Here is a 22,938-nt window from a genome sequence, read left to right on the forward strand (position 1 = left end):
ATAAAGACGGCTTCATATCATTGACATGTAACCTCCTCCAGGTCCGAACGACATGCCGCACACTAAAACACCGCTTATAGAGGCGGTACAATATTTGTGTATATGTGTGGTATTTTCTTAAACTTGAAAAGAATAAAGCCCTAATAAACATGTGCTTTTTTGTTTTCAAAAGCAAATGATTGAAACATCTTTTTTCAATGAATTACCAGCGACCCGAAACATTTTTGCAAGTATTCTACTTTCTGCGAGATATTATGCATTTAGTGGAATGATATGGAAACATTCAAATTGAAAATCTAACGAGTTTTCATTCATGTTTTCCAAAATATTCAATCAAATGTGAAAAATTATTAGTTTTTTAAATTCCAATAATTTATAGACATTTCCTTGTTTTGTTTACATTTACGTTGACACTAAGGTTTACAAACAAAAACAAATTCCTTTGTGGTTGTTGTTCGAGTTGTATTTGTTGTAGTATTAACTTTACCTTGTATTTGTTCTACCATGCCCTTTGGGGTAGAATAGGAGGCAGTCCAAAGCACGTGTTTGGTACAGGCATTCTGCGGAAATTGTGCAAGCCATTACAAAATATGCCAGAACAAATAAAATGCATTTATTATTTGTGCAAAACAAAAATATTAACAACTTTATTACATTAACACAAATTATGAAAATTCTCCATTGAATTCAATCGCAAACATGCGTGTTTCCTCCGCTTGCATTTGTTCCAAGCTGAACTGTTTTTGCTTCATTTGCTAAATGGGTTGTCTTCCCATCACCAGTTAAGATTTCGACACGTACTCCAACAGCACTCCATTCGGAAATTTTCTTCTGGTGAGTTGCCGGAAAAATGTTCACAAATTAAATATTATTTAAATATTAAATATTATTTAGTTTGTATTAACAAATGTTTGAACATGTTAACACGCTTATCTCTTTTTGGAAAATGAAAGCCGCTGCCTGTAGAGATGTACAATCTGATTTATGTACATATAGGGATCTCTAACAACTGCTAATAAAATGTAGCGAACGGAGTGCCTTTTTCACGACTCCGTTTGGACTGCATCCGGATGCTGTTAAATTGTGAGGAATTGGAGTGCCTTTTTCACGACTCCGTTGAACTGCATCCGGATGTTGTTAAAATGTGACAAGTGGATGTGATTCTTTGGATTGCATCCAAATGCGGTTAAAATGTGAGGACTGGAGTGCCTTTTTCACGACTCCAGTTGAACTGCATCAAAACATGCCGTGACAGAACTAGTCCACATTGCACTACTTCCAATTTATTTTGCTGGGATATTGTTTATGTTATATTTGTTTATGAAAATCAAATATTATGCAAAACGTATCGTATTGACGTAATATTATATCTTTTGTATCTAAATTCAACATACCAACTTCAATTGAATGCTAGGATCTTTTTTCTTATCAATTTTAGTATAATTTGTGATTATTCAATAGATAAAACGTTGCTTTATGGTAAAATTTTGATATTTAAGGAAGAAGTGTGGTAAATGAATATTTAGAGTCCCTTGCCGTAGGCATCCACGTTGGTGGCAAAGCTGCCCCATGGGTGGGGCGGCTTAGCCACTTTTTAGACATTTTGTAAATTCTCAAAAATTATATTTTAAAAACAAAATTAGCAACATTTATATATCAAAACTTATAGCCAAGATATGCTTATATTTTTTCCAAAAATAATATTTGAAAAAGCTTTAACGGTGTTGATATTAGAACATTTTGAACAAAAACGTGGCACACCCTCCCCATGCTATCATACATACGGTCAGTTGTGCAACGCGTTGCGCGTTGAAAACAACAACCACATGAAAAATGTGTAAGTGATGCCAAGTTTGTTCTTGAAGTTTTCTTGTGGTTGTAGTAACGCGACGCTCAACGGACCGTATGTATTTCGACCCTTAGAAACATAGATCTTTCGATTTTTGCTATATATTTTTTGTTTTTTATTTATCTTTTACAAAAGTAGGGTGACCAGCGAATATGACCGTATCTTATCTAATATTTCAAGTTGTTTGAGTAGCGATTTTAATTGTGATAGATAATCACACATTTAGTTCTGCTGTGTCACGCAGTTGTCATGATAAGCAGATGTGGGCAAGCTAAAATTGTTAAACAATGATGTGCCGGGCCTTAAGGTGGCGTAAAACGCCAAAATGGCGTTGTTGTTGTTTTGCTACTTATGGGTACTTTACACGATATGTTTTTTACATATGGGTTGTCACTTTTTATATACAAAAGGAATATGCAAAATGACAACACATACATATGTAAAATAACATATCGTGTAAAGTACCCATTATGTAACAAGGTGAATAGATCTTGTGTTAAACAATAAATAGATTATTTCGACTTAAAGGTGCAAACACAATGAAATATGCCGCTTACTTCACGCTCAATTTCATGTAAAAGAATAAAGGGGAGGTACTACCTAATTAAAATGCGATCCTCCTTTTCTTTATTCCTTTACATAAATTGAGGCTTGGATGAACATGAATTTCTCATTGTGTTCGCACCTTAAGGCCTGGGTACATAAGTTGCCTCGCCTGCTTACCTTGCTGCAAACTTGGCATCACTTACACATTTTTCATGTGGTTGTTGTTTTTGACGTGTGATGCGACTCACAACGGACCGTATGTGCCGAAGCCTTTATTGTGCCATGGTACAGAGATTGGATATTGGTCTAAAATCGATTATTTTCGAGTTTAATTGGGAAGGAAATCAAATGAACATTCATTAAGTTTTATTAATGTATAGAAAGAACACATTTTATTTACAATGAAACGTATCAGCCAAATATGCGACTAGAAATTCCTACAAATTATATTTCTAAAATTTAAACTATTGTTTTTTAACCTTTTTCTTCGATTTATCTTTGGAGGCACCAGTACCACAGCTTTTCTTGAATATCTTTTTGCACACTATACAGAATATCAAACTAAATATTCTATATAGAACATAAAACACACCAATCAGAACAGCATAAACATCCAAATTATTGCTTTCAATGAAATTCATATGAACCAAAGGACTTTGCATATGTGCAGCACCATGATGACGCACAACATATTCTATCCAAAAAGCGGCATTTTCGCGTGCCGATAATGGTCGATCACGATAGAGTTGTGAAAATTCTTTAACATTTTTACGATAGCTGGGATTATTTAGAACTTCAAGAACATTTTCTCGCAGTGCTTCCTCCGTTAGTGAGATCAATTCCAATTGTTTACCATAACCCAATTTAACTACTTTTTCGGCATTACCATGTTGATCGGCAAAAACGGGTAAGGCCAACATGGGAACACCATGATATTGGGCCTCAGTAACACCACCTTTACCGGCATGTGTTATAAATAGTCTCAAATTTGGATGGGCCAAAATATCATCTTGTGGCATCCATTTTTTGTAAAGGATATTTGGTGAATTTCCAGGTGTATTTTCTAAATCTTCCCATTTCCAAATAACTTTCTGTGGAAGTTTTGATAGAACATTGTAAATGTATGTTGCTGTGGCAGGATTAATACTGGAACCTTTAAGATTTGAGCCCAAACTGAAGAGAATGGCACCATTTTCATTGGCACCATCGAGAAAATCAGCAATATCCTGAAAAGAGAACAAATACAAGATTTAGTATTAAGTAGCCAGGAAGTTATAGGAAGAAGTAGAACTAAATATAACATGCTTACAATAGCGATTTTTCACGTTTTAAAAGCCTATTAGACTATACCCGTGTAACATGTTTAAGTGCATTATCTCAATTTATTTGACATGCTGTACATACATAAGGTGTGTTCGTTTACTCAATAATTTTTCAAATTTGTACAAGTCCAGTAACTTCTTGTAATCGACTAAAGACTTTTGCATTGTACTGTAGAGTAAACGAACAACATCCAGTAACAATTCGTACAAATTTTTCGTAAACGAACACACATATATATTGTATGAACATGACAACATAAATCGACTGGATTTGTTAAATCCAGCATAGTCTAAATGTACTCTAAACCTCCTCTATGAGGATTTATTTGTCGCAAACGCAATGGATTTGACAATTTAAATCTACTGGATTTAATAAATGCGGTTATATGGAACTGCGAATTTTATCTTAGTCCCGGTCCATACTAGCGTGAATTTCATTAAAAAATTTCATGAAATTAGGCGTTCTTAAGTCCATATTTACATTAGGTCCCAATTTACATTAGGCGAGTTTACTTGCGGCAATTGTCAGTTAGATGGAAAGAGAGGTGAGGTATATGGTAACCCTTTGCCTCTCAACACCCTCTCTCACCCACAAACTGACAATTGCCGCAAGAAAACTCGCCTAATGTAAATTGGGACTAGGCAATTTTCCTTGCGGCAATTGTGAGTTTGATGGAGAGAGAGGTGAGGCATATGGTAACCCTTTGCCTCCCAACACCCTCTCTCATCGACAAACTGACAATTGCCGCAAGGAAAATTACCTAATGTAAATATGGACTAAATCGAATTCCCCACTACAGAAATTTTATGATTTTACTCTACATCAGTTTTAAAAAAATTCGTCATTTAGGTCAAATCCATTCAATATCTGTCAAATAAATGACGCATTTGCCCCAAATACTTGTTTTAGGTGCAAGTTTAAATTATGTTTAATCTTTATAAAATCTCTTTCGTATAAGCTTTGTTCCTTTACGTTAAAGTTTTACCACTTTTACTATTTTTAACTCGGAATGCGTTCCTTAAACCCCAAAAAGTAATAAAACATTTATTTGACAATTAAGGCAAAAGAAAACAACGCGCATTGTCAAAGCAAAATAAAAAGAAAAAAATAAGTATAAATAATAATAAAAAAGGGAACAAAAATAAAAACAGTGACATTTATTTTGTTTGTTTGTTATATTTTTAAGCAGCCATATTTGTTTTTTGACATCGCTGCAATATCTACGTGAGATCAATTTTTCTACTTTTACTATTAAAACAGTAAAGGAACAAAGCTATAAGAATTCTATGAATAGACTTTATGCATATATATGTATAATGCAAAACTTACCTTTGGCAATGGATCTGGTTTGTCCTTAACTTGTATGCCACCAACTTCAACAAGAGCCGGTACATTTGGTCTTATAGGACCCTCACTGAAATGCCCATTAACCAAAATAATTGAAACATTTTTCTTCATTTCCTTTAGAGTGGGAAAGTTTTCTTCTTGACCAAAAAGTTCTCTGAAAAATAATTAATGTTGTTTTAAAATAAATTAAAGCTGTTTTAATAAAATTTAAAAACAACGACTATGCGATTAAGTCTGACTCTTTTAAAAAGCAAAATAGAAGTCGTCATTACTTAAAAATTATAAAAATAATTGTAATAAGTCCATATATATATATATATATATATATATATATATATATATATATATATATATATATATATATGTCCAGTAGATATTTTGGGGACAGTGAAATATTTGAACTTTGAACCGAAATTGTATTTCGTTGTAGTCTAAATTATATGTATTTTCCTAACTTTGACCAAAATTTGTATTATCCTTGCCCCCTGACCATTTTATATATCTTCTGCTTCATTTGAGGACATCATGGATGTCGTGGTAACTTTGAGACATAGTCCTCAAAATAATCACAGCAAATACTTAAAAATGGGTTGCCACCACATTCTTAATAATTTCTCGCTGAACTGAACGGCGTCAATTTGAAGTAAGTTGGCCTTTGAAATTATTATTATTTTCTTCTGTAAATTAATAATAAATGTGTCCCCGTACTCCATAATTTGCAATAATTATTACAAATTTTTACTAAAATTTAGTTTTTACTTTTTTCTTGTTGCAAGAAATTTTGATGCTTCAGATTTTAACGAAATTGTTGCAAAATATCTAACATTACATATGTTTAATTGTTAAACGAAACAAAGATAATTTGTATTGATAGGGGTTGGTGTAAGTCAAATTAAAAAAAGTAAGAACGTCGTTAAGTTCGTCTGGGCCGAAATCGTGATACCCTCCTACGAATACCCTACCACGAGTTGTATTGAAGTTTCCTTAAGTTTATGAAGAAGCTAAATAACAAATTTCAGCAATTTCGGTAAAAAATACCGAAAATCGGTAGTTACCGTTCTATGGGGCCTACATGAAGGCGTGGACATATACAGACAAAATTCTGGGGGAAAGTTTAATAACAAAATGAAGACTAAATACCAAATGTCAGCCATTTCGGTAGATTTTTGCGGCCACAACCTTCAAAATACTGGAAATTGGGAGGTACCGTTCTATGGGGACTATATGAAGGCGTGGTCCTATACGGACAAAATGCTTTTTTATCCCCAACGTAGACTATGTACCGAATTTCAGCTATTTCGGTGAGATAATGAAGCTAAAACCTTCAAAATACAGAAAATGTGGTGTACCGTACTATGGGGGCTATATGAAGCAGTATCCATATACAGACAAATATATGGAAAAAAGTTTTGTTCCCCAAATGAAGACTAAACACCAATTTTCAGCCATTTCGGTGGAATATTGAGGCCACAACCTTTAAAATGCCGAAAATTGGGAGGTACCGTTCTGTGGAGGCTACACAAATGCGTGGGCCTATAACGACAAATTTAGGGGGGGAAGTTGAACATCACCAGCGAAGACCAAAAACCAAATTTTAGCCATTTCGGTGGATTATTGAGGTCAAAATCTTTAAAATACCGAAAATCGGGAGGTACCGTTCTATGGGACTTGTATGAAGGCATTGACCTACATATATCGGCAAAGTTAGAGGGGATAGTTGAATACCCTCAACAAAGACTAAATACTAAATTTCACTTAAATGAATTATTGTGGCCACAACCTTCAAAATACCGAAATTTTTGAGGTACCGACCTACGGGGGCTATATGAAGGCGTGGACCTATACCAACAAATTTCAGATTGAAAGTTGTATGCCCCAAGTGAAGGCTAAATACCAAATTCCAGCCATTTTGGTGAATTATGGCCGCAACCTTCCAAATACCGAAAATCGGGAGGTGTCGTTCTGTGGGGGATATATAAAGGCGTGAACCTATACCGAAAAATTTCTGGAGGAAAGTTTTGTACGCCCAACGAAGTGTAAATACCAAATTTCAGCCATTTCGGTGAGGTAATAGCTAAAAATTGCGAGCTGTATCTTGATTTCAACAGACGGACGGACGGACATGGTTATATCGACTTAGAATTTTTACCCGATCAGGAATATATGTACTTTATGGGGTCTCCGATGATTATTTTGATGCGTTACAAGCGGAATGAAAAATTTAATCATATCCTCCTTTGTGGAGGGTATAAAAACTAGACGTACATAGTTGTATAACAAAAAAATTTCAAAAATGATTACTTTTCCTGTATTTTTTTAGTGGAATAAATTTTTGTTGAATGGAGCGTAACTAAAAATGTAATGTCTAGACCAATTTTTTACGAATTAATTTGGAACTTATAGATTAGATGCAACTAGCCGCAACTCTTGCTGACAAATGGTCTGAAAAATAACTTAAATCCTCAAAATCCCCAAAATCTGGCGGTACAGTTATATGGGGACTATATCAAAACGTAGAATATGATCACACTTTTTGGCTGATAAGATGTATGTCCACATAGAACCTCCAATGTCAAAATTCAGCTTATTTGGTCTGAAAATGTGTATATGAGGGGAAATGCTAAAACGTATACTTATGTCCACAATATTTGGTGGAGAAAGAACACCAAATTACACCTAATTTGGGAGCTACACCAATATATTATCCGATGTTGTTCACATTTGTTCCATTATTTCCCACAAACACATACTGAGTTTGTCAACATATCTCAGTTCGGTGCTGCTAGACCAGTGATTTCGACAACTGTATGTCGTAAGCATCTCCAAACATGGACCAATATTTACAATTTTCCGTATAGGACTGACAACACGCAGTACCAAATTACAGCAATATCGCAATCGTGTTCTTTCGTACCGGATTGACCCGAAACCATAGTCTTTTTGTTCGATAATGGCACTGAAATCTCAAAAAATACCGAAAATCAGGAGGTACTATTCTATGTGGGCTATATGAAGATTTCTGGTGGAAAGTTTTTACCTCCAACGAAGAAACCCTTCAAAATACAGAAAATCGGAAGGTACAGATATTAGAACGGGGATCAGTATAGCCCATTTTCACCACAAAACATCCTAGAAGTTATAGAACTTCTATACCAAATTATAAAGCTCTATTCTAAATATTGCAGGCTTTATATTGATTTCAACAGACAAACGGAATGACGAGGCTATATCGACTTAGAATTTTATCCGGATCAAGAATATAGCTAATGCCAAATTATAGTTAATTCGGTCTGAAAATTGAGCTAAAAAAACTTTCGGGCGTTCCGCTATATGGGAGCTATTCTAAAAAGTGGGCCTATGTTAATTGTAATGGAGAAGTTTCTTGACCACTAGAAAATTCTGTCAGAATATGTAGCGAAAACTTCAAAATACTTGTACATAGGTACTACATGGATGCAATACAAATCGTAGGCCTATATAGCAAATTTTCGAACTTGACCTGCCTGCAAACAAAAGAGGCATCTGCGCAAACTTTTAATCTTCTATAGAATCGAAGACCCATTAAAAAGACTTCTATAGAATATAAGGCACCATAAGATGTCTTCTGTAGAATAGAGGACGCCTTAAGTGGTCTTCTATAGAATAGAAATCACCTTAAGAAGTCTTCTATAGAATAGAAGACGCCTTAAGAGGTCTTCCATAGAATATAAGACGCCTTAAGAGGTCTTTTATAGAATAGTTGACGCCTTAAGAGGTCTTCTATATACGCCTAAAGGGGTCTTTTACAGAATAGAAGATGCCTTAAGAGGTCTTCTACAGAATAGAAGATGCCATAAGAGGTCTTTTATGGAATAGAAGACTTATTAAGAGGTCTTCAATACAATAGAAGACGTCTTAGGAGGTCTTCTATACAATAGAAGACGCCCTAAGAAGCCTTCTATATAATAGAAGACGCCTTAAGAGGTCTTCTATAGAATAGAAGACGCCTTAAGGGGTCTTTTACGGAATAGAAGATGCCTTAAAAGGTCTTCTATAGAATAAAAGACACCTAAAGAGGTCTTTCACAGAATAGAAGAGATCTTCAATATAATAGAAGACGTCTTAGGAGGTCTTCTATAGAATAGAAGACGCCTTAGAGGTTAGAGGTCTTCCATACAATAGAAGACGTCTTGGGAGGTCTATAGAATAGAAGGCGCCTTAAGAGGTCTTTTATAGAATAGAAGACATCTTAGGAAGTCTTCTATACAACAGAAGACGCCTTAAGAACCCTTCTATAGAATAGAAGACGCCTTAAGAGATCTATAGAATATAAGACGCCTTAAAAGGTCTTCTATAGAATAGAAAACGTCTTAAGAGGTCTTCAATACAATAGAAGACGTCTTAGGAGGTCTTCTATACAATAGAAGCCTTCTATAGAATAGAAGACGCCTTAAGAGGTCTTCTATATAATAGAAGACTTCTTAGGAGGTCTTCTATACAATAGAAGACGCATTAAGAACCCTTCTATAGAATAGAAGACGCCTTAAGAGGTCTTCTACAGAATAGAAGACGCCTTAAGAGGTCTTCTATACAATAGAAGACGCCATAAGAGGTCTTCTATAGAATAGAAGACGTCTTAAGAGGTCTTCTATAGAATAGAAGACGTCTTAAGAGGTCTTCAATACAATAGAAGACGTCTTAGCAGGTCTTCTATTCAATAGAAGACGCCTTAAGAAGCTTTCTATAGAATAGAAGACGCCTTCATAGGTCTTCTATAGAATAGAAGAAGCCTAAAGGGGTCTTTTACAGAATAAAAGAGGTCTTCTATAGAATAGAAGGCGTCTTAAGAGGTCTTCAATACAATAGAAGACGCCTTAAGAAGCCATCTATAGAATAGAAGACGCCTTAAGAAGTCTTCTAGAGAATAGAAGACGCGTCAAAAGGTCTTCTATAGAATAGAAGACGTCTTAAGAGGTCTTCAATACAATAGAAGACATCTTAGGATGTCTTCTATATAATAGAAGACGCCTTAAGAGGTCTTCCATACAATGGAAGGCGCCTTAAGAGGTCTTCTGTACAATAGAAGACGCCTTAAAAGGTCTTCTGTGCAATAGAAGACGCCTTAAGAGGTCTTCTGTGCAATAGAAGACGCCTTAAGAGATCTTCTATACAATAGAAGACGCATTAAGAAGTTTTCTATACAAAAGAAGACGCATTAAGAGGTCTTCCATACAATAGAAGGCGCCTTAAGAGGTCTTCTGTACAATAGAAGACGCCTTAAAAGGTCTTCTGTGCAATAGAAGACGCCTTAAGAGGTCTTCTGTGCAATAGAAGACGCATTTAGAGGTTTTCTATACAATAGAAGACGCATTAAGAGGTCTTCTATATAATAGAAGACGCATTAAGAGGTCTTCTATAGAATAGAGGATCACTTAAGAGGTCTTCTATAGAAGGCGCCTTAAGAGATCTTCTATAGAATAGAAGGCGCCATAAAAGTTCTTCTATACAATAGAAAACGCCTTAAGAAGTCTTCTACAGAATAGAAAACGCCTTAAGAGGTCTTCTATAGAATAGAAGACGCCTAAAGAGGTCTTCTATAGAATAGACAGAATAAAAGACGTTTAATTGGCATCTTCTACAGATGCCAATCTACATAAGATTCTAATAATAAAGATCACAACACCAAATAGTTATATAAATTTATTTAAAGGGTCTGAGATGCTTCATACTTCTGCCCATCGCCCGAATTCAAGTCCACCTCTTGGATCGGCTGAAATTATTGCCATAAAAAGTCCTTGGGGCCCAGGTCACAACAATACTTCCGGAAATATGGGTTTTGATCGTCAACAGCTCTCCAAAATATCTTTAGAATGAATGGCTAAGTCTCGTTTTCGGCACCCCTCGGATAGGTCAGCAAGATTTACCATAGGCATCTCAACAACAAGTCCATACTTCACTAGATATTAGAGCGTATTTCCTTAAGAGTTTCCTTTGTGATGTAATCCGTTGTATTGATTTTCTTCGCTTTAAGAAAAGAATGAAATAAGAATTATGTTAGATATATGCCAGTGCCAATCAATCATACACTTTACCTGTAGAAGATATGGATTCCCTTCAAAAATGCCTCAAAACAAATATATATACCCAAAGTGACAACATACATGTAAAAAAGCAGATGGTCTGATGGCGACCTTAATTGAAATCAAAAGAAATAAACTTATGCGCTTTTGTTTTGACACTTGAGAGAAATTCAGAGCCATTTACATTTGTTTATTTACGTCGTCACAAAAATTACACAATAAACAAGGTAGTTGTATCGGCAAATTGCAACAAAAATGTGCAAAAATTTTAAACAATAGCTCAGTTCCTTTACGTGCAAGAATCTTCAAGTTTTACAACTTTTTACTCGAAAAGCGTTCCTTTACTTCAGATACCATACAATTCATATGGAAGTAGATTACAACTTTTGCTACTTTTGCCAGTTTTACCATTTTCAAAAGTAAAGGAACATACCAAATATGAAAAAATAATTTGGCTTTTCAATACAAAGTTCATCCTAATAAAACAATTATTATTAGTTATGATCAAGGCATATTTATAGATAGTAGATGCATAAATTACAACAACTAACAAATTTACAAAAACAACATTGTTGTTATTGGAAATAAAATGTCAAGGAAAATATGGAATAATAGGATCGCTCTGAAAATTTGTTCAGGAAAAACATGAATACATTTTGAAAATCCTGTAAAGTAGAACAAATTTGAATCAAAATGTAAATATAAAGCATACAGAACTGTTTATAAAACGCATATATCCAGTTTACATTTACTCAATTTCAACTGTAAATTCCATTGCTCAAACGTCAAATGAAATCCAGTTGATTTCAGATGAGTTTTCACTTTACGTATAGGCAAAGAAATTGACAGATGAAATCCGTAATTCGTAATTCAAACCAGCTATGAGGATGAAAAGAAGTATTTTATTTTTAAGTTTAATGTCCAATTTACATTAGCAACTTTTTCGTCATTTAGAGCTGTTTCGTCATTTATTTGCTAAAACAGGCAACATTTTGCGTCATTTACCATACAAAAATAAATGACGATAGCTGCGTCATTTATTCTAAACAACGCACGAAAACACCATACTATTATATGCAACCCAGCTTTTTCGCCATAAACTACCAAAAAATGCAACTGTTTTACGATGTCTTTTAGCTCATTTAGACTAGCCATAAATCCTCGACTGGATTTAATAAATCCAGTACAAATCTCATTGCATTTAGATATACATTTTGGAGGATTTAAATGGCAGTCAGCTGATTTTTGTTCATAGCACAATTACCAAGGTAGATGCATCAGCCTATCTGAAAGAATTTGAAACGTCAAAAGAATTTTTTGTAAATTGAATTTGTCTAAAAAACATACGTCAAATTACAAATTTAGTGTTTAATACTTAAAATGTTAGCACATTATGCTACTAATGCTAACAAAAGAGCAAATAAAGAATTATTTTATCGCAGTTTGCCCATCTAAAATAAATTAACGAATTATTTTATCGTTTGGACATCATAAATATTAGTCTTGGTTGATTAAAATTAACTTTGTACATCAAAACAATTTTAATTTTTCCGCTTTGTTTACAAATTTTTACATTTTAAATTATTTTTAGTGTAGCAATTCACCGATGCATCTACCTTGTTTCTTCTGCCAGCTTGCAACTTTTTGTTTTTTCTAGCAACATGTTGCAAAAAACAGAGTTGTATACGAGGATTTATGCCAGATTTAAAACAAATCCACTTCATAAGAGGATTTATTTTTGTATGGGAAATCTGGTAGATTTTGGCTGGATTTAGCAAATAAAACCTGATAATGGGCTAAATCCGGCTAATGGTGTCATATCTAAATGGCATATTTGTTTGTTTGTGTGTGTTGAAGAAAAACAAAAAAACTCAAACGATGACAAAAGTAAAAATAAATGTTTAAAAAACTTGCGAAAATTATGTTTTTTGTGTTTAGAATTAATTTAAGTTATTTGATACACATTTGTGTTGTGAAATTCCTATTTCTCTGAATAAATATATTGCGTGCGTGTGTTTGTGTTATTGTATAAGTGTGTATGTGCGATTGTGTGCGTAAGCAAATGACGCAAAAAAACAGATGTAAATACACTTCATTTGATTCTAGGATTTCGTAAAACGAAATCATTTAATGTGCATATGTAAATTGGACTTAACAGTCCATTCGTGAATATTCTGGAGAAATTCAATTCTCGCGGAATAGCTTTCTCTCGAGAAGACATTCCTCCAATCTAATGCTAAGTTTACGTTTACGAAATCCACTCGATTTCATCTGTCAATTCCATAGCTCAAACGTCAAATGAAGTCTTATCTGAAATCCATTGGATTTCATTTGACGTTTAACCTATGGATTTGACAGATGAAATCGAGTGGATTTCGTAAATGTTAATAGTGCGGTTACACTACAGTTTTTTGCCGGGTTAACCCACTTTATGAGGATTTATTGCTTAATCTGGTCAAATCTGACCAGATTTGCCATACAAAAATTAATTCCTCTCACGACTGGGTTTATTTTAAATCCGGCACAAATCCACCAAAAATACAGTGTTGTATTCGGTATTTGTGCAAAAAAAATCCAACTCTACTCAAAAAGTACCATAAGTTGCAACTGTTTTTGCAACAGAATTTGTCGTGTTTTACACGTTTACGATTGGTAGCATGAGATTTTATGGAGTTAATAAATCTAAAGTTATTTGAAAATCATAAAATTATTTATTTTTTAAATTAGACACTTTTTTAACAATGAGTACGCTTGATACCATTATACAAACATGTATCCCTGTGTGTAAAATATACCAATATGAGCAAAGAGGGGACGATGTCTCATACGAAAAATTGTAAAAGTGTAAAACACGACTTTATTCGTTATTTTGTATGTATACGTAAACAAACATCAGCTGACAGTTTATATCCTCGAAAAGCTAAGTGTAACCAGCAAAGATTAACCCACTGGATCTATTAAACCCAGTGGGTTAACCTTCAATAGTGTAACCGGGGTATAACTTAGCATAAAATGACATGCCTAAAATAATTATTGTATTTTACAGCACTGGAGTGCCTATTGTTAAGAAAATGTGAAGTGTTCGCATTTTTTGGACAAAGTAAACAAATTAAATGAAATAAACTACATCGTTATGTATAAAACGAGAGTTTGCACGAGAGTTTTTTGCGCGTTAATCTTTTTTATGAGGATTTATTTCACGTTTATAGCTCATTTAGACTAATACCCCGTTTAGACTATGCTTGGTTTAGCAAATCCAGTGGATTGAAGTTGTCATTTTCATACAATATATGTCAAATAAATCGGGAAAATACACTTAATCATCGTGTAAGTGCATAGTCTAAACAAAGTTTTACCATAATCCTCAATCGGATTTAATAAATCCAATGCAAATCTCGTTGCATTTAGATATACCTTTGGAGGATTTAAATGGCAATCAGCTAATTTTAGTTAGTCATAGGACAATTACCAAGGTAGATGCCTTTGACCATCTGATCGAAATGAAACGTCAAAAGATGTTGTTGTAATACTACATTTACAATATCAAGTAGATTTCAACTGTCAATTCCTTTATGTATACGTCAAAAATCGATTGGATTTCATTTGACGTTTAAGCAATGGAATTGACAGTTGAAATCGAGTGGATTTCGTAAATGTAAACCAAGCCTAAGTTAAATTCGCTTCAAAAAAGGTTAAATTTCAAATTTAAGCTGTAAACAGATACAACGTTTGGGTAAAGTTTTGTGTCGTTTTGGCCGTTTTTACACTGTTGGGCATGATGCCGAAAAATTCAAATTCATTTGAAATATATGCCGACAAACAGATAAACGCTGGACTTTGGTGTCGTCGTCGCCCTGTTGTTGTTGTTTTTTTATCGACGCCCAACGCAAAACTTTAATCAAACGTTGTATCTGTTTCCAGCTTTATTGTTTGGTATTGAAAATGTTAGCATATTATGCTGTCTATGCTAACTAATTACCAAACAAATAATTGGCCTGTTCCCGTACTTTATAAAGTGGTAAAAGTCGTAAAAGTTGTAAAAGTCGTAAACGATTTTCATATAAATTTTGTGTACGGGAACGCAAAATGTGTAAAAGTGGTAAAAATTGTAAAAACTTTTTAGTTCTGGAACAGAGCAAGACAAATTTATAGAAGGTATGTGCATGAATTACAACAACTAAAAAATTTTCAAAAACAACATTGTTGTTATTGAAAATTAATTGTCAAAGAAAATATTGAATATTAGGGTCTCTCCAAAAATGTTTTTCAGGAAACACATAAATACATTTTGAAAATCCTCTAAAATAGAACAAATTTGAATCAAAATTTAAATATAACGCATTCAGAACTCTCGTATGCAATTTTTATTACTCATTTACGATGAAAATAAGTATTTTATGTTAGCAAATTTCGAAGTTTCAAATTTCATGAATAGACCCTATTACATTTTGAAAACTAAATTTACAAAAAAGTAAGAATACAGCTGGTTGTCACTTCTACCTTTAATAAATATGCCTTGGAACAGAGCTAATTATTTTATCGTTTAGAGATCGTAAATATTATGCTATGTTTACATTTACGAAATCCACTCGATTTCATCTGTCAAATCCATAGGTTAAACGTCAAATGAAATCCAATGGATTTCAGATGAGATTTCATTTGACGTTTGAGCTATGGAATTGACAGATGAAATCGAGTGGATTTCGTAAATGTAAACTTAGCATTGTACTACGTTTAGACTTATAAATCCACTCGATTTCAAATGTCAATTTCATAGTGTACAGGTCAAATAAATCACAATTTTAAATCCACTCGATTTCTTTGACATATACGATATGGAATTGATATTTTATATCGAATGGATTTCGTAAGTCTAAACGTACTATTAGTCTTGGTTGATTAAAACTAGCTTTGTATATCAAAGTAAATTTAATTTTTCCTCCTTGTTTACAAATTTTGAAATGTTAAATTATTTTTATTATAGCAATTCACCTATGCATCTACCTAGTTTCTAGTACCAGCTTGCAACTTTTTGTATTTTCTAGCAACATGTTGTAAAAAACAGAGTTGTATACGAGGATTTATGCCGAGTTTAAAACAAATCCACTCAACACGAGGATTTATTATTGTTTGGTAAATCTGGTGGATTAGGGCCGGATTTAGCAAATAAAACTTGATAATGAGCTAAATCCGGCTAATGAAGCCTAAAACGCCTGTAAGACTATGTTTACATTTACGAAATCCACTCGATTTCATCTGTCAATTCCTTTGTGTATACGTCAAATGAAAACTCATCTGAAATCGATTGGATTTCATTTGACGTTTGAGCAATGGAATTGACAGTTGAAATCGAGTGGATTTATAAGTCTAAACGTACTATTATGCTTTATTTAGCAAATCCAGTGGATTTAAGTTGTCATTTTCATACAACATATGTGAAATTAAACCAGATAATTGCTAAATCCAGCCTAGTCTAACTGGACTTTTATAGGCTGTTTATATTATAGCTTTTTGCACGGTTAACCTTCTTTATGAGGATTTATTTGAAATATAAGCGATGGAATTGACATTTATGGAATTGACATCTAAATGGTCTATTACGCTATGAAATTGACATTTGAAACCCAAACTCACTGGGTTAACCCGGTTAAATACAAACGGGGTATAATACTCCGGTTACACTATTGAAGGTTAATCTTTGCTGGTTACACTTAGCTTTTCCAGAATATAAACTGTCAGCTGATGTTTGTTTATGAATACATACAAAATAACACATAAAAATCAAAAAAAAAAAAATACTTTCCAAAAATTAAAATGGTAATGGTACAACACGTATTTAAACAGTATTGTGATTGATTGGAAAACAAAAATATGTGATTAAATGCATAAATAGCGAGCAAAGAAAACATTTACGGAAAATGTAATAAAGTCGCGTTTTACACTTTTACGATTTCTCGTATGAGATATCGTCCCCTCTTTCCTCATATTAGTATATTTTACACACGTACAAATTTTTCAATAAAGAAATTTGTATTTTTTGTATATTTTTATAATACAAGCAGCTATGTTTTGTTCTTTCATATTTCTGTGAAGTACTAGTGTAAAATGTGAACAAAGGCATAGAGATTTCCGTCATATTTATTCCCAAAATAGTGGTGACAAATTACCGATAATATCGATAGCAATCTATATTTTTAAACATGATATCGAAAATATCTAAATCTGGGTACACATTGTCAGTTTTAAATGACAGCTTTGTTGTTGCTTGCTAGTGTGACCGTTCATTTTTGTCATTCATCATGTAACCACAAAATATTTTGTGGTTGCTGGACGGTTGGACAGTTTTCGATAATTGCAAAAAAGCATCATTCAAAACTGACAATGTGTACTGTACTTAATGTTGAGAATATCGATGATTTACCAGCTCTAATATGTGCAGCTGATCGAACATAAGCTGTGTTCCTTGACATGGTCTCGGGCCACACTATAGTAATTTCACTGAAATTTTGATACGAAATTATGAGTCTCTAGATCGAGTTCCATAGTGGAGTAAAATCATAAAAATACAGTAGTGAGGAATTCGAGCTAAGAACGCATAATTTCATAAATTTTTTAATGAAATTCACACTAGTGTGGACTTGGACTTATAGGCCGGATTTAGCGCATTTGCAGGTTTTATTTGCTAAATCCGCCCAAAATCTACCAGTAGTGCGATTCTGTAACTCTCTACCGATGGAATTAACGACAAATGTCGATATTTGTCGGTAATAGCTATTCTGTACACACATTTTACCGATTTTTATGTCGGTAATTATCGAAAATCATCGGTCAGTTACCGACGAAAAAAAAGGAATCGCACATACACACATATACAATAACACAAACACACGCACACAATAGCCCTGTTCCTTTACGTGCAAGAATCTTCAAGTTTTGCAACTTTTTACTCGAAAAGCGTTCCTTTACTTCAGACACCATACAATTCATATGGAAGTAGATTACAACTTTTGCTACTTTAGCCAGTTTTACCATTTTCAAAAGTAAAGGAACAGACCAAATATATTCATTCAGAAAAATAGGAACTTCAACACAAATGTGTATCAAATAACTTAAATTAATTCCAAAAACATAATGATTGCAAGTTGTTTAACTATATATTTTCGCTTTTGTCATCGTTTGAGTAATTTTGTTTTTCTACAACACACACAAACAAACAAATGTTTGGTTTACATTCGGCGTCTTTTCGTGATTTCGAAGGCGTTTCGTGATTTCGCGCGGAATCAAGCAAAAATTATCATGATTTCCCATACAAAAATGAAATCATCTCATTTCGTGATTTCAGCGAAATCAACATCGAAATCACAGTACACATGATATACAACCCTGCTTTTGCCTGAAAAAGTACCAAAAGTTGCAACACTTTTCACGTATCACAATAAACAAGGTAGATGGTCAGTTGCTGCAACAAAAAATTTTATTATCAAAATTTGTAAGCAATGTGAAAAAAATATGAAATTACTTTGTTAAAATGCTGTTTTTCATTGTGTTCCCGTACTTTTTAGTGGTTATGTTAGAAAAAAGAGCGAATTTTCATAAATTTCTTCCCAATACAAATTTCTTAAAAAAGACGGGAACGGAAAAATGACGGAAATTGCAAAAACTCCAGCAGAAATGTCAAAATCAACGTATCAGCTATCGTAGTTAGATGCCAACGAACATGCTGCTAGTTTCTAATAAGCCAAAATTGTATGACAGAAAATAGGAGAAGAGAGTGTTATTCGGCGCTGTTATTGTTTAAAGAGAAGTGCAAGTCTTGCAAGATTTCGGAGTACGGGAAATCATTTTTAGCACTGAACGAGCAAACTACATCAAGTAATAATATTTTGCAGGTTCTGAGCACAAATTTTATCTATCAAAATTTATTATTATGATGTCTCAACGATAAAATAATTTTTTATTTTTTAGTACTATACACAATTAATACGATATATAGATAATTTTACGGTAATTTTCGAAATAAAGTTGTAAAGTTCTATATTGTCGTATATTTTTGATGACTAATTAAATATACAACAACTTGTTTTGAAAATTCATGTTCGTTCAGCTGCGCATATGCATCTACCTTGATAATTGTGATATGTTTGAAATCAACAAAAAATAAGTATAAACACCGGGGTGTATTTCAGGATTTCGTAAAATCCAGTGGATTTTGGAGCGCAAGTGTAAACTTGGCAAAAGACATCATAAAACAGCAGGGTTGCGTATAATAGTATGGTGTTTTCGTGCGTTGTTTAGAATAAATGACGTAGCTATCGTCATTTATTTTTGTATGGTAAATGACGCAAAATGTTGCCTGTTTTAGCAAATAAATGACGAAACAGCTCTAAATGACGAAAAAGTTGCTAATGTAAATTGGACATAAGTATTAGGAAGCTTATGACAAATCATGAAATGTAAACCATGCATAAGTTTTGAAATAAAAATAATTTAAACTGTACGCATATCGAGCGTTTTTCATCAGTAATGAACCGGAATGTTGTATCCGAAAATTGTTCTCATCCTATTGTTGATCGCTACCAAGAGTTGAAAGTGGCTGAGTTTACAATCTAACATTATTTTGTAAAATATGTTCAATTTTTAATACATTTTCAACTGCAAGTAGAGCCTTTTGTTCTAAAACCCCACTAATGCTTGGGTTACATTTACGAAATCCACTCGATTTCATCTGTCAATTCCTTTGTGTATACGTCAAATGAAAACTCATCTGAAATCGATTGGATTTCGTTTGACGTTTAAGCAATGGAATTGACAGTTGAAATCGAGTGGATTTCGTAAATGTAAACATAGTATAAAAGAGCTTGTTTTAAATGTTTTGTACTAAATTGTGTAAATAGGTCTGTACGATAACCCAAAAGTTTTTACAAATTTGCACAAACTTTTACAAAATGCTGTTCGATAACAAACTTGTAAAGTAAAAGAGAGCGAATTTGGAGACAATTGTGAGAGAATTTTGGAGAGTTTTGTAGAGTTCTATTTACAAGTTTTTGCAAGAAAAATAGGTGTGTACGATAACTTCGCAAGTGAAAAGTACTTGCAAGCACTCAGTAAGTTCTCAGTAACCTCTCTCCAACAATTTTACTCTCTCGAAGCAAAAAATTTGCAGATTGTTATCGAACAGCAATTTGCAAAAAAACTTGCAAGAAGTCAGCTGATTTGATAAACAAGAAGAAGTGAGCGGAAAAGATTAAATTTAACAATTGAAAGTGTCTACCATTTCTTTTTTATTTTCCATTTTTTATACCCTCAGCCTTTAGGCTAAAGAGGGTATTTACACTTTGATACGACCAAAAATTTGCCTCATCGAAATAATGGTTTTAGACCCCAAGTATGTTTATACGATATCAGTTTCAGACAATTTTGAGTCGATCAAGCAATGTCCGTCCGTCTGTTTGTCTGGTTGGCTGCAGCGCACGATAACTCTCGAACGGATCAATCGATTCGGTTCAAATGTTGGGTATCGAAGTATTTTGTCCAGATTTGATTTACGTTCGAAGATGGGCCATATGGTCCACTCCTTCAGGTACCTCCCCCACAAAAGTTCAAAAATGTTCGGAAAAATTGTCCGCACGATAACTCTTGAAGGGAGTAACCGAATTAGTCCATACTTTGCACATCGTGACATTTCTACCAGACATAGATGAGGTTCCAATATGGATTCCCGATTCGCTTTGATTTTTGTTGCAGCCACTTGTATTCACTACTCCCATTACGACGATATAATTTTTTCAGGAGCAAGTCAATACTTCCTCAGAAATCAGCACAAAAACTACAACCCATATAATACCATGTGAGTAGTTGGAGCGCACGATAACTCTCGAACGGATCAACATATTTGGTCAATATTTTGTCCAAACTTAGTTTAAGTTCGAAGATAGACCATATCGGTCCACTCCTTCCGGTACCTCCCCCACAAAGGTTCAAAATGTTTCGCCAAGATTGTGGGCATGATAATTCTAGGAGGGAGTGACCGAATTGAGTCAAACTTTGCTATTAGTAATATTACTTTCAGGCATAGATCGGGTTCTAATATGGACTATATCGGTCCACTCATTTGGGTACCTCCCACACAAAATTTGGAAAAAGTATAGTTTAACGACTCCTCTCTGATCTTATTAATTTGTGATGCGGCAGGTTGCAATTGCGGCCCCTGTTACGACGTTGTATTTTTTTTTTTTTTTTTTTGTGGGCAAGTCCATACTTCCTCAGATAATGACCCAAAAAGGTTCAGAAAATCCTACCGGCACCACCTAAACTGGCTAATGTGTAAAATAACCCTTTAAGAGAGAAATCGATTTAGCTCAAACTTTGTAAATTGAAAAGTAAAATTGTAATATATTTAAATTCAGAAAATTAAGTACAACATTTTTTATTACATAATCTGTAAGGAAAATATCCATAGACTAATAAAGAACAAAAATATTTCCTACAAATTTGTATAAGGTCCGAATATATACTACATCTGATCACTCCTAAGGGATCATTCTGAATTTTGTTGCAACATTCTGGAAAATTTTCCCAACAGCTAAAAAACACACAGAAGTATTGTGTTAACTTTTTTTCTTCGGGTGTACGTGACTGAGGGTATATCTCTATCGGCTCAGCAGACTGATACTTTCTTGTTTATTTTCCATTTCCTTCAGCTTCCTTCCCCAAAAAAGTTTAGAAATGTTCGAAAAAATTGTGCGCACGATAACTCTTGATTTGGTCCTAATATAGATCAGATTCGAATATGAACCATATTTGTCCACTCCTTCGGGTACCTCCCACACAAAATTTCGAATAAGCTCACTTTAAGACCTGCTCTCGAATCACTTTGATATATTTTGAAGCAACTTGCATTCTCTGCCTCAATTACGATGGTAACATTTTTTTCGGGGGCAAGTCCATACTTCTTGAGAGAACAGCCCGAAAGCTGTAAAAACCTCTATGTCACCATACGTAGTGGCTGGAGTGCACGACAACTCTCGAACTGAACCGAACAACATCGTCATATTTTGTCCAAATTTAGTCCACATATATGTATTTAAAAATGTCACTAAAATGGTAGCACAATATCTCTTGAACAGGGCAACCAATTTGGTCCACAGTTTTGATCTCCTAATATTTTGTCCGAATTTCAATTAACTTCTACTGTACCTCCGCCACAAAAGCTCAATATTTGGAATTCTTGGGAAATGTGTACCGATGCTGTTTGTTGTGGTCCTGGCTTCGGTACATAAGGCTGAAATCATTTCTGCCTCTTATGTGACGAGGTCCTTATAATTCCCTTTCAATTGCACAAATATAAAACATACTGGAACCCAGTTCATTCATTGTGTTTCTCCTACTCCATGAATGCACCGCTTTTTGCTGGGATTTGATACCTTTAGAATAAAAAAGAAAATGGTCACCACTAACTACAAAATAATTTATTTTATTTACATTTAACGTTTTCCATAATTTATTTAATAATATTTCCCTATTTTATTTCTATTTATTTTAATAAACAAACGTTTGTTTATGTTTTTGCCAAGAAGTCCGCCACAAAACATTCGAATTTAAATCAGCTGATCAAGCTTGCAAATTCTTACAAGAAAAATTTTCCTTGCAAAAACTTGTAAACAAAAGTCTCCAAAACTCTCCAATATTCTCTCACAATTGTCTCCAAATTCTCTCTCTTTTACTTTGCAAGTTTGTTATCGAACAGCATTTTGTAAAAGTTTGTGCAAATTTGCACAAACTTTTGGGTTATCGTACAGACCTAATGTTTCTTGT

At 33.8% G+C, this 22,938-nt stretch overlaps 1 protein-coding gene and 1 long non-coding RNA gene across 2 annotated transcripts in view; both read right to left on the bottom strand.

Annotated features, from left to right (window-relative positions):
- Nucleotides 1–2,754: 2,754 nt before the first annotated feature.
- The window catches only part of LOC141392738 (UDP-glucosyltransferase 2-like), a 42,134-nt gene continuing 21,950 nt past the window's right edge, over nt 2,755–22,938 (bottom strand). The window contains exons 2-3 of the mRNA XM_073965621.1: nt 5,048–5,219; nt 2,755–3,621 (exon numbers count right to left, since the gene is read on the bottom strand). Coding sequence (XP_073821722.1) covers nt 2,860–3,621; nt 5,048–5,219 — 934 coding nt within the window. The 3' untranslated portion in view covers nt 2,755–2,859. The remainder of the gene's footprint in view (nt 3,622–5,047; nt 5,220–22,938) is intronic.
- On the bottom strand, nt 10,732–11,631 carry LOC141392739 (uncharacterized). Its single transcript, XR_012409863.1, has 2 exons — nt 11,137–11,631; nt 10,732–11,068 (listed from the first exon to the last, which is right to left on the bottom strand). It is a non-coding gene; the product is annotated as an uncharacterized lncRNA (long non-coding RNA).

This window comes from Musca autumnalis, unplaced genomic scaffold, assembly GCF_047663935.1.
Source record: "Musca autumnalis isolate F117 unplaced genomic scaffold, ASM4766393v1 scaffold_2, whole genome shotgun sequence".
NCBI lineage: Eukaryota > Metazoa > Arthropoda > Insecta > Diptera > Muscidae > Musca > Musca autumnalis.